The sequence below is a fragment of the Rattus norvegicus genome, chromosome 11 (genome assembly GCF_021556685.1).
Source record: "Rattus norvegicus strain SHRSP/BbbUtx chromosome 11, alternate assembly SHRSP_T2T, whole genome shotgun sequence".
Taxonomy (NCBI): Eukaryota; Metazoa; Chordata; class Mammalia; order Rodentia; family Muridae; genus Rattus; species Rattus norvegicus.
Window position 1 is genome coordinate 77,512,468 of NC_141544.1, and position 15,306 is coordinate 77,527,773.

The window sequence follows — 15,306 nt, forward strand, 5'->3', positions numbered from 1 at the left end:
TCCAGGGATGGCACCACCCACAATGGGCTGGGTCCTCCCACCCTTGATCACTAATTGAGAAAATGTCTTACAGCTGGATCTCATGGAGGCATTTCCTGAAGGGAGGCTCCTTTCTCTGTGATAACTCCAGCTTCTGGCAAGTTGACACACAAAACCAGCCAGTATAAAAAGTGAATAAGAAAGGCTCTTAGGGGATTAGGAAGGACTGAGTGCAAGCTATGGACACAAGTTACCAGAAAGCATAAAGCTAGTTCTAATTCTATCATGTAGCTGTCATTTTTGGTAGTGGTCTAAATGAGTAGTCAGAAATAGTTTAATGTTTGAAAGCAGTCTAACGAATGCATAAAAATGTATTGGGTAATGAAAGTAGAAATCCATCATGAGTGGCTATTCTCAACTGTTGAGATACATAGACTTTGGGTCTGATTCATTTTGGTGGGTGATGATTATTCTATTTGCAAGTTTGCAAGTTCCTTTAACAATAAAATTTATTTTTAAATTAATTTTTAAAATAAGAAATCAATATATAAAATCTAAAACTAAGAAAATGTAAGTAGCTGGAAGTACAGACTGCTATAGATTTTTTTTTTAACTTTTATGGCAGAAAGTTGACAGTCTGTACTCTAAGAGCTGAAAAATGGCATTTTACAAAATTAGTCTTTGCTATTTAAATTAGATATATGTATAAGTAACAAATACAAGCACTAGATATTTACTCTATCATAAAGATATCATAATCTACACATTAAAATTGAGCAGTTGGAAGTTTAAATGTCCAAAAGTCGTCTAACATCAACTAAGTACTTCTTTTAGATCAGTGGTTCTCAGCCTTCCCAATGTTGCAGTCCTTTAATACCTCGTGTTGTGGTGACCCCCAACCATAAAATTATTTTTGTTGCTATTTTGTAACTAATTTTGCTACTGTTATGAATCTCAATATTAAAATATCTGTGTTTTCCAATGGTTAACGCCCTGTGAAACAATCATTTGACCAAAAATGGGGTTAAGACTCACAGGATGAGAACTTTTATAGAATAAAACCAAACTATTATACATGAATTTTTTCAAATAAAAAAGGCACTATATTCCTGTAAATGTTTTCACTTTTATAGATTCTTTTTCAACATCTTTTCAAATATCAGGAAATCAGTTTCCTCTAGTACTTACCACGATGCTGACTTCCGAGTGACAAAGCAAACCTTGGTCAGTAAGAGTTCCAGCAGATACCCTCGGTGAGAGTCCCCCAGCATGTGTAGCTCATCCACGACCACCGTTCCTACAAGGGTTTCCAGATTGACCTTTACAAAACTGCACCGTTCTAAGAATCCTGAGACAGCAGCACATGTCTTACAGCCAATAGCTCATAATAAGATCTTGCAGTGATGCAAAATTCTGCCACGAAGCAAAGGCCAGATTCTGTATTGTGGCCAATTCCTTACATGATGTATTAAACATCTTAAGCAATCCTATCACCATATATACTAATTACAAAAAGTAAGTGATTAGCTTACTCAGGGCAAACAAAACAGCCAAACCCAGTATAGTCTTCTTTCTATGGTAAATAGAAAGTCTTCTTGCTGTGGTAATGAAAGACTCCCAAACTTGGGGAGACTCTCGCTCCAGTCACGGGTTGGGGTACCCCCAGGAAACATGAGTAGCCGGTCTTGATGTAATCAGCAAGAGGCAGTTTTATTTACGAGATCTCGGGCTGACACATATCCCACACAGGAGATTGAGTCAAGCCCCGAGCCTCTCTAGGCAGGAGCTTATATAGGGAAAACCAGGGGTTTCGTGTGGATACACATAATTGTCTAATACAAAGGGTGCACAGTTACTTTTGGCATGGAGTTACATCAACAAAGCATACATGTAATCTAGCATCTCAGCAATGTGGGCAGGGCAACTCATCTCACAGCAGCAGGGGGATGACCCATCCTCAGGGAGTGAAGGAAGGGGAGGGGGTGGCTCCAGATGGCCAGTGTCCTTGGGAGCTGATAGTCGGGCTGGTGAGCCCTATCTTAAATTCTCTCAGGCATGTCTGGATTTTGTTTGAGACTAACTTTTTGAAATTTAACTCTTCAGTAAATGCCATGACCAGAAGGACCAGAAGGAAATGCCAGGATTTGGGGAGGAAAGGATTTATTTGGCTTACACTTCCAGATCACAGTCCATCACTGAAGGAGGCCAAACAGGAACTCAAGCCCAGAACCAAACGCAGGAACGAGAGCAGGGACCATGGAGGAGTGCTGCGTCCTAGCTTGCTCAATCTGCTTTCTTATTATACATCCCAGGACTGCCTGCTTAGAGACAGCACTGCCCACGCTGGGCTGGGCCCTTCCACATCAATTATCTCTCAAGAAATGTCCTCAGAGGCTTATTTGCATGCCAATATGATAGCAGCATTCCCTCAATTGAGAATCCCTCTTGTCGGGTATATCTAGGTTTGTGTTGACAAAACCAATAGCACTCCCAGGGAAAATTACCTGTCAGCACTCATACTTCTAAATTGGTGATTTTGTAGAAATGGATAGATAATAAATACCCATCTAGGGTTTTCAGTGTTAGTGATTTTAGCTATTAGGAAATATAGCCTAATTATGTTTGAAAAGTTACCTACAGCACTCGGGAGGCTGAGGCAGAAGAACTACTGTGAGTTCAAGGCCAGTCTGGACTACACAGTGAGACAATCCCCCTAACCTAATTAAATTAGAAGAGGAGGAAGAAGAGGAAGAGGAAGAGGAAGAGGAGGAGGAGGAGGAGGAGGAGGAGGAGGAGGAGGACTGGGTCAAGAAGAAAGAGATGGTTTTAAGGGGTTTTTAAAGATATAACAACTAGAATCACCCTACCACTGAACATATAATCATGATGCTCTTCTCTCATGCCTTTAGAATTAACCAATCAGAGCACTTATAATAATGCTGCAAACTCATTAAAAATGTATTGTGGGCCAATACTTTCTTTAGTCTTATATTTCACTTTTATATTGTGTTCTATTTGTATACATTAATTATATAACATAATGAGTTTCGCTAAATACTATCATGCATGCATAAAATGTAGTAGTGATGGCTATTCTTGGTAGTCGACTTGACTACATCTGGAACAAAACCTGAAAACAGAGGGCACAATTATGAGGGATTTTTGCTTAATCTGAAGTAGGAAGATCCACATGGAATCCTGATCCTCCAAGTAGAAAGACCAGCCTTTAATCCTGACCTTAAGGTGGAAGACACGCCGTTAATCCAAGCCACGTCTTCTGCTGGAAACGGATATAAGGACAGGAAGAAGCAAGTCCATTCCTTCACTAGCATCAATTAGAGCCTAATTCTTCAGAATTCCAGCCTCATGGACTGTACAACTTCTGGATTCTTGGACTTTCTGCTCATAGGCAGCCATTTTTGGATTATCTAAACCACAGCCTGTATATCATTCTAATTCTTTCTGTATAGATTGATTTTTTAAATTATGTTATTCTAGAAAACTGTGACTAATACAGCACATATTTACCCCACCCCCATTGCCTGGTTGTCCCATACCAGCCTCATACGAGTCTATTTTCTACTTTAATGTTCATTTTAACCTAAATCTTACATGACAGAGAGATTTGTCTTAAGTCAAATAATGATTACAATTCCAACAATTGGCAAAAACATGATTTTTTTTTTGTGGCTTCATTTTATATTTTTATATTCTTTATCCATTCATTGACTGTTGAGTTCATTCACCATTAGTTAGATCACTTGTTCTCTTATTGTTGTTTTTTTGCTTTTTGTTTTGTTTTAGTCCTATGTATATTCTGGGTTTTACTCTCCTGTGTATATATAACTGGTGAAGATTTGTCTCCCACTTTACAGGCTGCTTCTTCCCACTGGAAATTGTTTCCTGTGCGGTACAGATATTTTTATTTGATGCTATCTTGTCAGTTCTTTTTCTGAACCATCAGAATCCTATTCGGAAGTATTGCCCTTTATCTTTGTGACTGAATTCCCTACGTAGCCCTCTAGTAGTTTCAAGTCTTAAATTGATTTTGTACAAGATGAGAAATAAAGATCTAGTTTTACTCATGTATATGTGGATATCCAGTTTCCCCAGTAGTGCTTGTAAAAACTCTTTTATCTAAAACACATTTTAGGCACCTTTGCAAAGACCTGGATGACAAGCACCCATGCCTAAGCCACATGGATTTGTTTGTGGATACTCTATTCTATCCCATTGGTCTCCACATCTGTTCTTGTGCTATACTATGCTCTTCTTGTTGCTGAGGCTCTGCAGTGCATCATGAAGGCAGTCAAGTATGCCAATTGAGTCTTTTTGCTCAAGATTGTGCTTCTATATGAATTTCAGAATCTTATTTTTCCTAATTCTATAAAATTATCATTGGAAATTTTATAGGAACTGCATTAAGTCTATAGATTGAGCTGAGCAATATAACTGTTTTAACACCATTAATTCTACCACTGCAGAAACATGGAGTGTCTCTTTAATCTTTCTTCAGTGTACTCACTATAAAGGTCCTTTACCTCCTTTCCTTGGTTGGGCTCATCCCTAAATTTTGGTTTTTTGGTTTTGGTTTGGGGGCTGCTACACTTAGAATAACTGATTTTAGCATGTTCATTGTCAGTGTTCAATAAAACCACCTATTTGTACATGCTAATTCTATATCCTGCTACTTAGCTGAAAGCATGGATAAGATCTAAGAATTTTCTGGTAGCACCTTTAGTCTTTTAAGCGTAGGATCATGTAACCTGCTAGCATCCTTTTTCTTCTCTTGCCTTATTCATCTACTAAGAATTCAAGCACAATTCTTCACAAGAACGGAAGGGGACACTTTTGTCAAGTTCCTGACTTAGACATGCTTTCAGCATGTAGTGTAACACTGGGCACAGTTGGTCATACATGCTTTTGTTACACTGAGGTATAATCCTGTTTCCAGTTTCTTCAAGACTATTATCTCGGATACTAATTTTATCAAATGCGGCATCTGCATCTAGTATGGTTTTGTTTTGATCTTACATATGTGCTGTATTTGTTCATATCAATGTTCGAATCAATGGAATGAAACCTACTCATGTGTATCATTTTTTAATTGGTGTTAAATTTTACCAGCAACTATTTTGTTCAGGATTTCTCCATCTTCAGAGACCAGCCTAGTTTTCTCCTTCAGTGCTGTTGCTGCTGTGTCGTTATTTGATTCTGGTAAAGGGATATCACTGGCTTTGTGAATTCTGGTAAAGGGATATCACTGGCTTTGTGAATTCTGGTAAAGGGATATTACTGGCTTTGTGAATCGAGTTTGGAAGCATCTCTTCTCTATTTTATGGGAGGATCTGAGGGCACTGCCATTAGCTTTTCCAAAAGACCTGGTGGACTTTAATAAAAACTTGGAAGACTTTCCTACTCTTTCAGGCTCATGGTTCACCATGAGCTCTTCAAGTGTCTAGACCAGACTCAACTTTGGAAGGTCATATAAATCCAAAAACTTACCTACTAAGTCCAGATATCCCAACTTAATAAAAAAATTCCCTAATGATCCTCGGGTATCAGTGGAATCTGTTATATGGCCTTTTCATCTCTAATTTATTAACCTAAGTTTCATTTTTTTCTTTGGTTAATTTAACTTAGGGCTATTAATCTTGCTTACTTTTTCTAAGAAATCTTGGTTCTCCTTACAATGTCTAGTTGAGCTCCATTTTTCAGGACTCCATAGAGAGAAACACACCGAAAACCTTCTGGCGGTGTGCTAGTGGCTTCTTGCCACTTCTATGGGCTCGGTCAATTGGCAGAGTGATGTCAGCTGATACAGAGTCACATGGAGTTTTGCTAAGACATATGAAGAGGCAAGACCTGTCAAGGACACATAATATTTGGAGGGAGTATAAATAGGGCTCAAGAGACAATGACAGGCTTGGCTTGCTTGCATAGTTAGCTTTGTAACACTTCTTGGTCTCCAATCTTTGCTGACTTTCACTTGTGCCTTGAGAGGCACAGCAAAGAACCTCTCCTGGCATCCCTGGTGGTCCTGATCCCTCCTGCTGACTGTGTCAATTTGGCTGAGGTCTGGCTATCTCTGCTAGGTCAAGCCACCACTGTGGATTCATGTTTGGTAGCCTGACACTACCAAACTAGACTTCTGGTTTTTCCTGAAGTGTCTGTGAGGGGATCAAGTTGCCAGTGATGATTCCTGTGAACTGAACTGCTGATTTCCTGACAACACATAGTATTTGCCTCAAAGAACAATTTCTAAACGGGTCCACTTCCCCATGTCCTAATAGCCTTTGTTTTCCACCTCTGGTGGGCAGTGGGCTAGAAGGAAGGCTAAAGCATTTAAGAAACAACATTAAAAGTAGATTTTAAAAAAATTAAAGCTACAGCGTACCTTCAAATTTCCCTGTATTTGTTTAGTTTTTATAGTTTATTTTACTATTGACTTCTAGTATTCTATTTCTTTGCTTAGTTTTTTTTTTCAAGTCTTAAATTCTTTACCTCAATTATCTATTAATTTGAACCCTCTTTGGAGTCCTTTGTCGGGTTTTTTGGTTGGTTGGTTGGTTGGTTGGTTGGTTGGTTGGTTGGTTGGTTGATTGGCTGGCTGTTTTCAGACAGGGTTTCTCTGTGTAGCCCCTGGCTCTCCTAGAACTCACTCTGTAGACCAGCCTGGCCTTGAACTCAGAGATCTGCCTGCCTCAGCCTCTTGAGTGCTGGGATAAAAGGTGTGTTCCACCACTCCCCAGGTATTAGTTGCTTTTTAAACTAAAGTCCTGAATTCTTTGGCATTTCAACCATTTCGATATCTTTAGATTAAGCTACTTAAGTTTCTAACTTGACTTTTTGGATGTTTGCATGCTATGACTTGCAGATGTACTGAGGGATAAGTCTTCCCGTCTTACATGGGTCTTAGTGAATGGCTGTCCCTTCAGGGTTCCATCTCAGGACTGCTAAAAGAGAAAACAAACTGCCTATAGAGTTATAGCTCTGGCTTCTCCTTCCTGGAGCAGCCAGGGTGGATGCTTCAAACTGTTTGCTATCCTCCTTGTCATGTGACTTTTTCCCTTAGTTATCCTGTCACCTCTCTTGACCCCCAGTGGGCGCCTGCTAGGAATACAGCCTCTCCTTTGTTATTTGACTCTTCTCCTGAACCGTTACATGAAGAATGCATCTAATCTGCTTTATAATATCAGTTTTCATAAAGACCTTTCGATTTCCTAATGACATAAAAGAAATGTTCCTTGTGTGTGAACTATCTCCAGTTCATACTATATGACAAGTTATTCCAACAAGCTTTCACTCTTATTCTAAAAGTATTTATCCTGCCTAGTGTGCAGAGCAAAATCCCCCAATGAGGTCACTAATGAGGAATACTAAAACAATTCTTGTTAGGCTTGGGCTTGTGCATTGTGTATTCAGATGCGGAGTTCGGTGTCCCAAAAGAGAGGAAATTGGGACTTGAGATCAAGGAGGGGGTCTCAAGTAAGAGCACAAGAGGAAGGATAGAGGAGGTGGAAGAAGAAGGTTGCCATGGGGCAGGATGGACCAGGAGGACATGGTCAAGAGAAGCTCACCCTGAGGACACACATGGAGCAGAGCAAGCCAGGCAGACTCAAACTACAAGTAACATGGGGTCTTACGGCTGGGATGTCGGTTAGAGTAGCTCAGAACCTGCCCAACACAGTGCCAGCAACTTGTAAATAAAATACCAGGTTTCTGTGTCTTTTATTTGGGAACAGGATAGTGTGGGACAAAAAAAAAAAAAAAAAAAAAAAAAAAAAAAAACATAAACTTACTTCTACTATAAAGTGATTGCTATCTCTGCCTGAGCTTAGGCAACAGTCTTACCATGCCTTTTCAGCCGGTGACTCTCACTCTCCAGCTCTCTGCTGGTGCAATGCTTTTGCTGGCTTTAAGTTCACTGGGTTCTCTCTCGGTGAGCTGATAGACTTCTGTACCTGCTGCTACTACAACTGCTTTCCTCTATCTAGGGACTGATCTTAAGGTACAAGGATATGTGACTATCATTTCCCTATTGAATGTTAGCCTCAGAATCCAGTTCTAATCAAGAGCCCATAGTACCAAAATACAATAATGAACACATAAATTCACTAATTGTGTAAAACAACTATAATTGTCCAACCCCAATGCACTTCTTTCTCTTCCTGGCAAAGTTGAGTCAAGAAAGTAGTGATGAGAAGTGACAGAGGCTCAAGCATATCCTGACTTTTATAAAGTTAAAAATGCAAGGGAGACGGCTCAGTGAGTAGGGGACTTACTGCCAAGACTGATAACCTGAGTGCCATCTCCAGAACACACATCCGGGAGGAGAATCAATTCCCACAAGTTGTCTCTAACCTTCCCATATGCGCCATGCTGCGTGCACACGCATACACATACAAATTAGATAAACAAATAATAAATGTGAAAGTCAATTTTAATGCAAGGTAGCAAAATCAAGAAGACAGAAAGAAAAAAAAATACATGCAAAACATAGCACATAAACATGAAGTTCCTGACATTACCTCTGCTAATTCTTGCCTCCAAAAACAGATGAAGAAAATAAGCAATGATATAGGTCATATAGGAATCACAGCTTTACTTCTTTCCATCAAAAACAGGAAAGACCTGTTTAGTGTTATACCATTCTTACCTAAGAGATCCATCTTATTTTCCTCAATGAGGCGATTGATCAGCCCATTGGCTCTCTCAATAGTGCAAACAGCAACGTCCAAGGAGGAGAAACGTCCAGTTGGTGAGGTGCTGCCCATATAGCCATCTACCTTTATTCCTACTTCCTGAAACAGACTCTAAATTAAGTGAAAAGAAACAATACAGATTAAAAACTTATCATCTAACAAGTTGTAGTTAGGTTCTATCCCATAACAGAGTATTTAAAGATGGTATATCACATACTAGAAATAGGATCATTTACTAAAATATGCTTAGAATTAACAGAGCTTAGCATTGCAAATACCAGTAAAAAGAGTGAAATAAATTAATAATCAGTTTAATAATCTAAGTTCTAACAGCTATTACAGAATTTAAAATTGAAAAACACTGAAGTTCACATGTTTAATTCAATAGTAGAAAGTAGTTAAACGTTTTAAGGAACAAATTTACACTTTACAAGGAAATACTCTTATCTTACTTAAAGACTAGTTTTTCGTATGATGGGAGAAAATTTTTCAGAAGTTCAGTTCCGGGGGATTGATATTAACTTTTGGTTTAACACTTAACTAGCGTACCTTCTCAATGAAAGGGGTCCTTTCATCGTTTTGCTACTTTGAGTCTAAGCTGAGAGGAAGTTCCTGAGTGGGACCAGCTTTGTTGGCTATTTGGCCTCTGCAATAACCATTAAAAAGATTTGTAAAACCATGGAACTTTAGATATGTTCATTCAATCAATTTCTTCCGAGAGTCTGAGTTTAATGAGTTATAGTACTAAGAGTTAATGGCCTCAGTTTACAAATAAAACCCACAAGGCCCTGCAGGTTGTGCCTGGCAACTCGGCATGAAAATCTAGATTACTGACCAGTCTGTACAATGATTTCTATTCAAAGAGCACACTGCTTCACTGCAGAAATCACTAGTCTTTTTTTTTTCTCTATCTAATGGACACTGTGTTTGTGGAAATGCCTTTAAAATAGTGGAGTACTTTATCATCAGCAGAAATGAAGACTCACGTAACAAGACAAGGGAAGCTAAGTCTTCTCAGTGATCCTTGGCTGCAGTGTGATAGGCCTCCTTAAACATGACTTTTTCCATACAATCATTAGTCCAACTACTTGGTTTCAATGCTAATTTTTTCATTTGCAGTTACATGCTACTCTTTACTTCCTATGAACAGTTCATCATTTTAATACAGTACCCAAGGATATCCTTCTGATTTGCTATCCCTTTCTACCTTACACAATAATAATTTTTAAATTTCCCTCTCTGGGGTTTGTTTTGTTAGTGCTGAGCTAAATGTCCTTAGGCCTCTTTTTAACTCTTTGACACAGGGTTTCACTAGGTTGCCCAGGTAAGCCGCCTCCTCCTCCCTTGAATTTCAGGTAGATCCAATCTCACACCTGTACCACAATGCCCAACTGTTCCAATAAACTACTAAGAATTTTAAGTCAGTTTTTAAAGCTATATACATGCGATAAAAGAAACTTCATTTTCCATTTGATTTTATACCTCCTTCAGATGAGTAAAACCAATGCTAGCAATGCTGAACCTTTCACTATTTCAAACAACAAAAACTGTTACCTGGAGATAGTATTTCTTCTCTTTAGCCACAGACACAAAGGGCAGAATGAACAACGCTTTCTTCCGCGTTTCCAAAACCCGCTTCAAAATAAGTAACTCTGCAACAAGCGTCTTCCCAGCACTTGTAGGAGCTAAAATATGATTATTCCACAAAATTATAACAAAAAGTAGCATTCGTACACTGCATTATTAAGTGTTGTAAGCCATACCCAGTATTAGAGAGTCTAGGATTAATACATTAAAGAGTCAACTTGAAACCTTAACTCCTAAAATGCCCTTGACTCTACACTAGGTTTCCAAATAATCTCAGAGTAAACGGAGAGGACTTTTAATGATGAACACCGCTGAGTACCTCACCAATTCTGTTCTTTAAGAATCCACTGAATAGGTAAAATCTCCCCTTCCCCCATGAACACCTTTGAGATAATAAGATAAAGGCTAGGACAGAAACTAGGAGGAGCTATAAAGATTACAGAAAGGAAAGAGGAGAGTAAAGAGATTGAAAAGAAAGGCAGCAGAGGTTGGTTTGAGATGAGGAGTGGAGACGTGGCATGGCAGTTAACAAAGTGAGCTGTTATTAGAGAGGACATAAGCTTGATCCCCAGCACCCAGCAGAGTCTGAATTCCGGCATCCATATCAGACCACTCCCAACTGCCTGCAGCTCCTGCTCCAGGGGATTGAACGTCCTCTTCTGGTCCCTGTACACTACGCTCACAAACACACAGACAGACACACAGACACATGCATAACTACAGATTTTGAAATGTTTAAGTGCTACTCAAAGAAGAGGGTTATAATCCTACCACCTAAGGACTTTTTTGGTCTATCCTGAAAGCAATGCGAAATAACTAGCATGTTCTTAGAAACACAGTGGGAAAGTCATATTTATGGTGACTACAGAAGCAGGACAAGATCAGAGAAAAAGATAAATCTGTTAACGAGGGTACTGCCAGATCTAGAAGGAAGATGTTGATGGCTACCCCAGGTAATGGAACCAAAGACAGAAAGTCCGCAGATCCAATATATACCTAAGGTAAAAATGTCTTGATTGTGTGAGTTGCTGACCAAAGTGGTAAGTGATTTAAGAAACTGAAATGCCTAGGTATTCCTCCAGTCAGCAACCAACTGGTGCTACCATTTAATGCCACACTTTAAATGCATTTAAATGCTTTCTGTAGGCCAAACTGTTGGAAGCTTTTATAATTAACACTCAGCTCTACCAAGTCAGTTAGCATCCCCCTCCTCCACTCTCCCTATAATTTGCAAATCCACGAAGCCAGTAAACGATACAGTTCCCAAACCCAATTAGTCTGAGTACGCAGTCTGAACTTGTATCTACTTAGTTGGCATTCTGGTTCTTTTTCACAGTGTTAATAAAACTCTAAATGCCTCAGAACTTCAGAGGAAACTGACACAGAGGAATCGTATCTTATATTTGATCCTTAAGACACTACAGCAAACAAAGGTTTAAAATTGTGCATATCCAAGTTGCTCTTGAGAACCCATGTATGTCTTATAAAGTATAAGACATACTGTTCTGTAAGTACGACCCTGAACAATCAGCTCAGTTGTGAATATAAAAGTTAGAGGCAGCGGAGAACAAACGAGAGCAGGCTGGCATCTCCCATTACAGACTCACTCCGACGTACGTTCATTAAACAAGCGGAATTTTTACCAGATAAATTACAAATGTCCTTGCTTCCCTCCTCTACCTTGTAATGGAACTTTCATGATGTCAGGATGCAAATGATGATGTTCCGACTGTTTAAAAAAAAAAATGCCACCAACCCAACGGAGAATTGTTCACACCAATAACTTTAGTGAAAGAAGTTTGCATAAATTTGAATACCTGAATAAACCAGATTCTTTCCTTCCAGGACTTGTCCGAGCAAAAGACACTCTGCCTGCCATTCGAACATCTTTTTTACACCAAAATTGTGGTATTTCTCCAGAACTGCTTTAGGGAGTCCCCAGTTTGCCAATAGCAGCTGGTCTATCTGGTCATCAGAAACTCTTTGCTTGCATGTTCCTTTCAGGAAAACAAAAACGATTTAATTACCTCCAACATACAAGTTTAGTAGTTAGCCCGTCTAATTCACTACCAAACTTAAAACACATCTCGACTTCTAGAGACTTAATAAGAAACTGGCCCTATACAGAAAGATACCAGCAAATTTTTATTTACTAGATGTAATTTTGAAAACTCTTAAAAAGCCACAAACAAAAATGTGTGCTATATACCCTGAATTTAAAAGTCTGTACAGATTTGGAGATAGAAGGCGCTCTATGAGTGATTAAGCATTACAAAACTAATTAGATAAGTTTCTCTTTACATTTTTGTACTGAGATGTCTGCCTAACCAAGGGCAAAGCATTATGAAATGCATTGGTGCAGACCTGTAATCCCAAGATTTACGGATAAGAAGGATCCAGAGTTCGAGACCCCAGCCTACCCTGACCTAGAGCAAGCCCTTATCTCAAAAAAAAAAAAAAAAGCAAAAGCAAAAAAGCAAACAAGAACCAGGCTAACGTTCTGAGGAAACAATATGAATGTCTTCCAGCTTTGCTCTGGATTCAAAACAGCCTGCAATCTGGTACTTCCCCAATATGAAGTTGTACTACTGGACATTATTCGAAGCAACCCCTCGACATGGTGACAGGATCTGGCCAACTTGGAAGTTGTTTCTGGGAAGTTGTAAAGACCCAAAAACCAAAGAATGCCCATATCTACGGAGACAGTGGTGGGCTAAAACACCTATCAGCTGTGCATGTTGGTGGCCAAGAGGGAAGCGGTCCCCGATGTTGGAGTCCAAGGCAGGGTGCTGGATAGCAGCCCTCCGGCCATCCAGCTCCGGTGCTGGAGTGCATGCCCCTGCTATCCTCCGGGCCCACCTCAGCCTGCGTGTTGGAATACCGTCTCCTGCTGCCCTCGACCGTGTCGGCCCCGCTGTACGAGTACCTGTCCCTGCGAGCCTCCGGCCGCGTCCCAGCCCCGGAGGTGGACTCAGCACCGGCCTACACAGGAGCTGAGGGCTGACACAGCTATCACCGTCTCCCGAGAACGAGAATGAGTCGGAGCCGGATGATGAACGCCGCCGTTTCCCACTCCGGCGCGGAAGACTCATTGCAAACAAGTTCCTCTTAACTGTTCAGGACACGACACAGTCCCAGAGGCCTCCCGTGCGACAGAACCCCAGCCTAGTGACAGCTACCGCCACCATCTTCCCGCCTCTGCTTCAAATTCAGGCATCCCAGCCCGCCCCGGAACCATAGAGTTCTCATAGAGAGAGTAACCCGACTACCATAGAGTGGTTAGGGAAGGAACGGCCCGTGCTGATACGTGGCTTCCGGCCTCCGATGGCAGTTAGGGAATAGAAACAGGGGTAGTGCTCTGGCGTTATTAAAAGGAGTGCAACACCGGAATCCGCATTCGTAGATTGTCCTAAAAACATTCCTTCTGTTTTTAATTACTTCTGACTTGAATAGGAAGCTAAGAGCTCCTCCCCTTAAGTGAATAGATTAGGGAAGTATCTATTTTTTACTATTGTATTTTGTTTGGTTTGTTTTTTTTTTTTCGAAAATTACTTCAGATTGTGTAAAACGAAAAAAAATTAGGGTTTCTGATGGAGCATACTTTGTGCTTTTCCTCTTGTCGAATACGTGAACTAAAATAACAGGGGTGGGGTGGGATGGGGTAGAGGCCACGCCCAGGTTAAACATTCCATTCTGTAGGCTGGTTCGATACCGAATTATTTTGGGCTATCTTAGCCCCTTAAATAGCCACTTGCTTGGTCACACAACTCTGTCGCATTCTTGTGACCATTAAGTAAGTCTTTTTGGAACGTATGAGCAGACCCTTAGCTTCCACCAACCCAAAAGTTAAGCGTGCTATCCACATCTGAGCCCTACAGCAGATGTTTCTCTTGATTTGCTGACTCCAACCTACCTGATGTTTCCACCGATGTATCTTAAAATATCTTAATTTATAGCTCTCTCTACTCCGTAAATATAAAACTCGGTAAAACTGCTACCACGCACGGAACAGCACATAGAGCAATTTAAATTTGCCCCTGGAGCCATAGTAACTCATATTGGTTCCAGAACTATCTTATTCCGTTTAGGTGAGAGATGCACTTTATGCTGACAGGTGATAGGGAAAGGACTATTTCTGCACTCAGGTGCATTATATCCTGAGGATCGTATGATCAGAACTGGAGAGACTGGATAGATCCCTTCCGTGCTGAAAGAGGAGCTCTGAAAGCACATGGGTCGTTCTGAACAAGGAACTTATTAATGTGCCTTGACCAACTTCTGGACATAAATTGGTGCCTGATAATTGCCTAGTTCCGCAGTTTATCTCACCAAGCCAACTAGTGGATGACAAGCCTATCCTGAAGAAATTATGGTCATTATTGGGGGGGGGGGGGGAGCACAACAGGGGTGGGAGTATGGGGAGTGAATTTAGAAAGCAGTTAAACAACGTTATTCTAAAATCCCACCAGAGGGAGTCATTACTTTATGAAAGACTTTATATTCGCTTGGAAATTATTGGGCATCAACTGTACACTGGACTCTGTGTCTGTGACGAAGTGTGGAATGGTTCCTGCTCTGAAAGATGCTGGTGCAAACATTGGCTAGATAAATTACAAATTTAAATGGTGACTACGGCTCAGGGAGAAATTGCTAGAAACAGAGGACTGTCAAAGGAATCCTGACCTATAGTCTCAGTGGAAACTAAGTCCAGCTAGAGACCTACACAGTCTGGGTCTGAGTTTAGAAACGTAATAATTGTGCTATCTTGGGCAAGTTGCATAACCCCTCAGAGTTTCCACATCATATGATGAGAATAATAAGAATCTATTATCGTGTGGATGCGTGTGTATACAGAATGCTGAGACCGGGACTGCCACATAAGTACTGTTGAGAGAAAATTACATTACATATTTGAACAAGCCCTAATAATAATTCAGGAATGTAATGATGAAGAAAGAACAAGCCAGAGATATCTCTTATGGTTAGCCCATCGCATACTACCTTACTTTATTAGGTGAACCATGATGAAATAAAG

At 40.3% G+C, this 15,306-nt stretch overlaps 1 protein-coding gene across 1 annotated transcript in view; it reads right to left on the reverse strand.

Moving 5' to 3' along the window:
• Nucleotides 1-13,476, reverse strand: part of Polq (DNA polymerase theta) — a 102,058-nt gene extending 88,582 nt beyond the window's left edge. The window contains 5 exon segments of the mRNA NM_001105878.1: nucleotides 1,168-1,276; nucleotides 8,639-8,795; nucleotides 10,239-10,369; nucleotides 12,089-12,268; nucleotides 13,198-13,476. Of these exon segments, the coding sequence (NP_001099348.1) occupies nucleotides 1,168-1,276; nucleotides 8,639-8,795; nucleotides 10,239-10,369; nucleotides 12,089-12,268; nucleotides 13,198-13,363 (743 nt within the window). The 5' untranslated portion in view covers nucleotides 13,364-13,476.
• Between the last annotated feature and the right edge of the window lie 1,830 nt (nucleotides 13,477-15,306).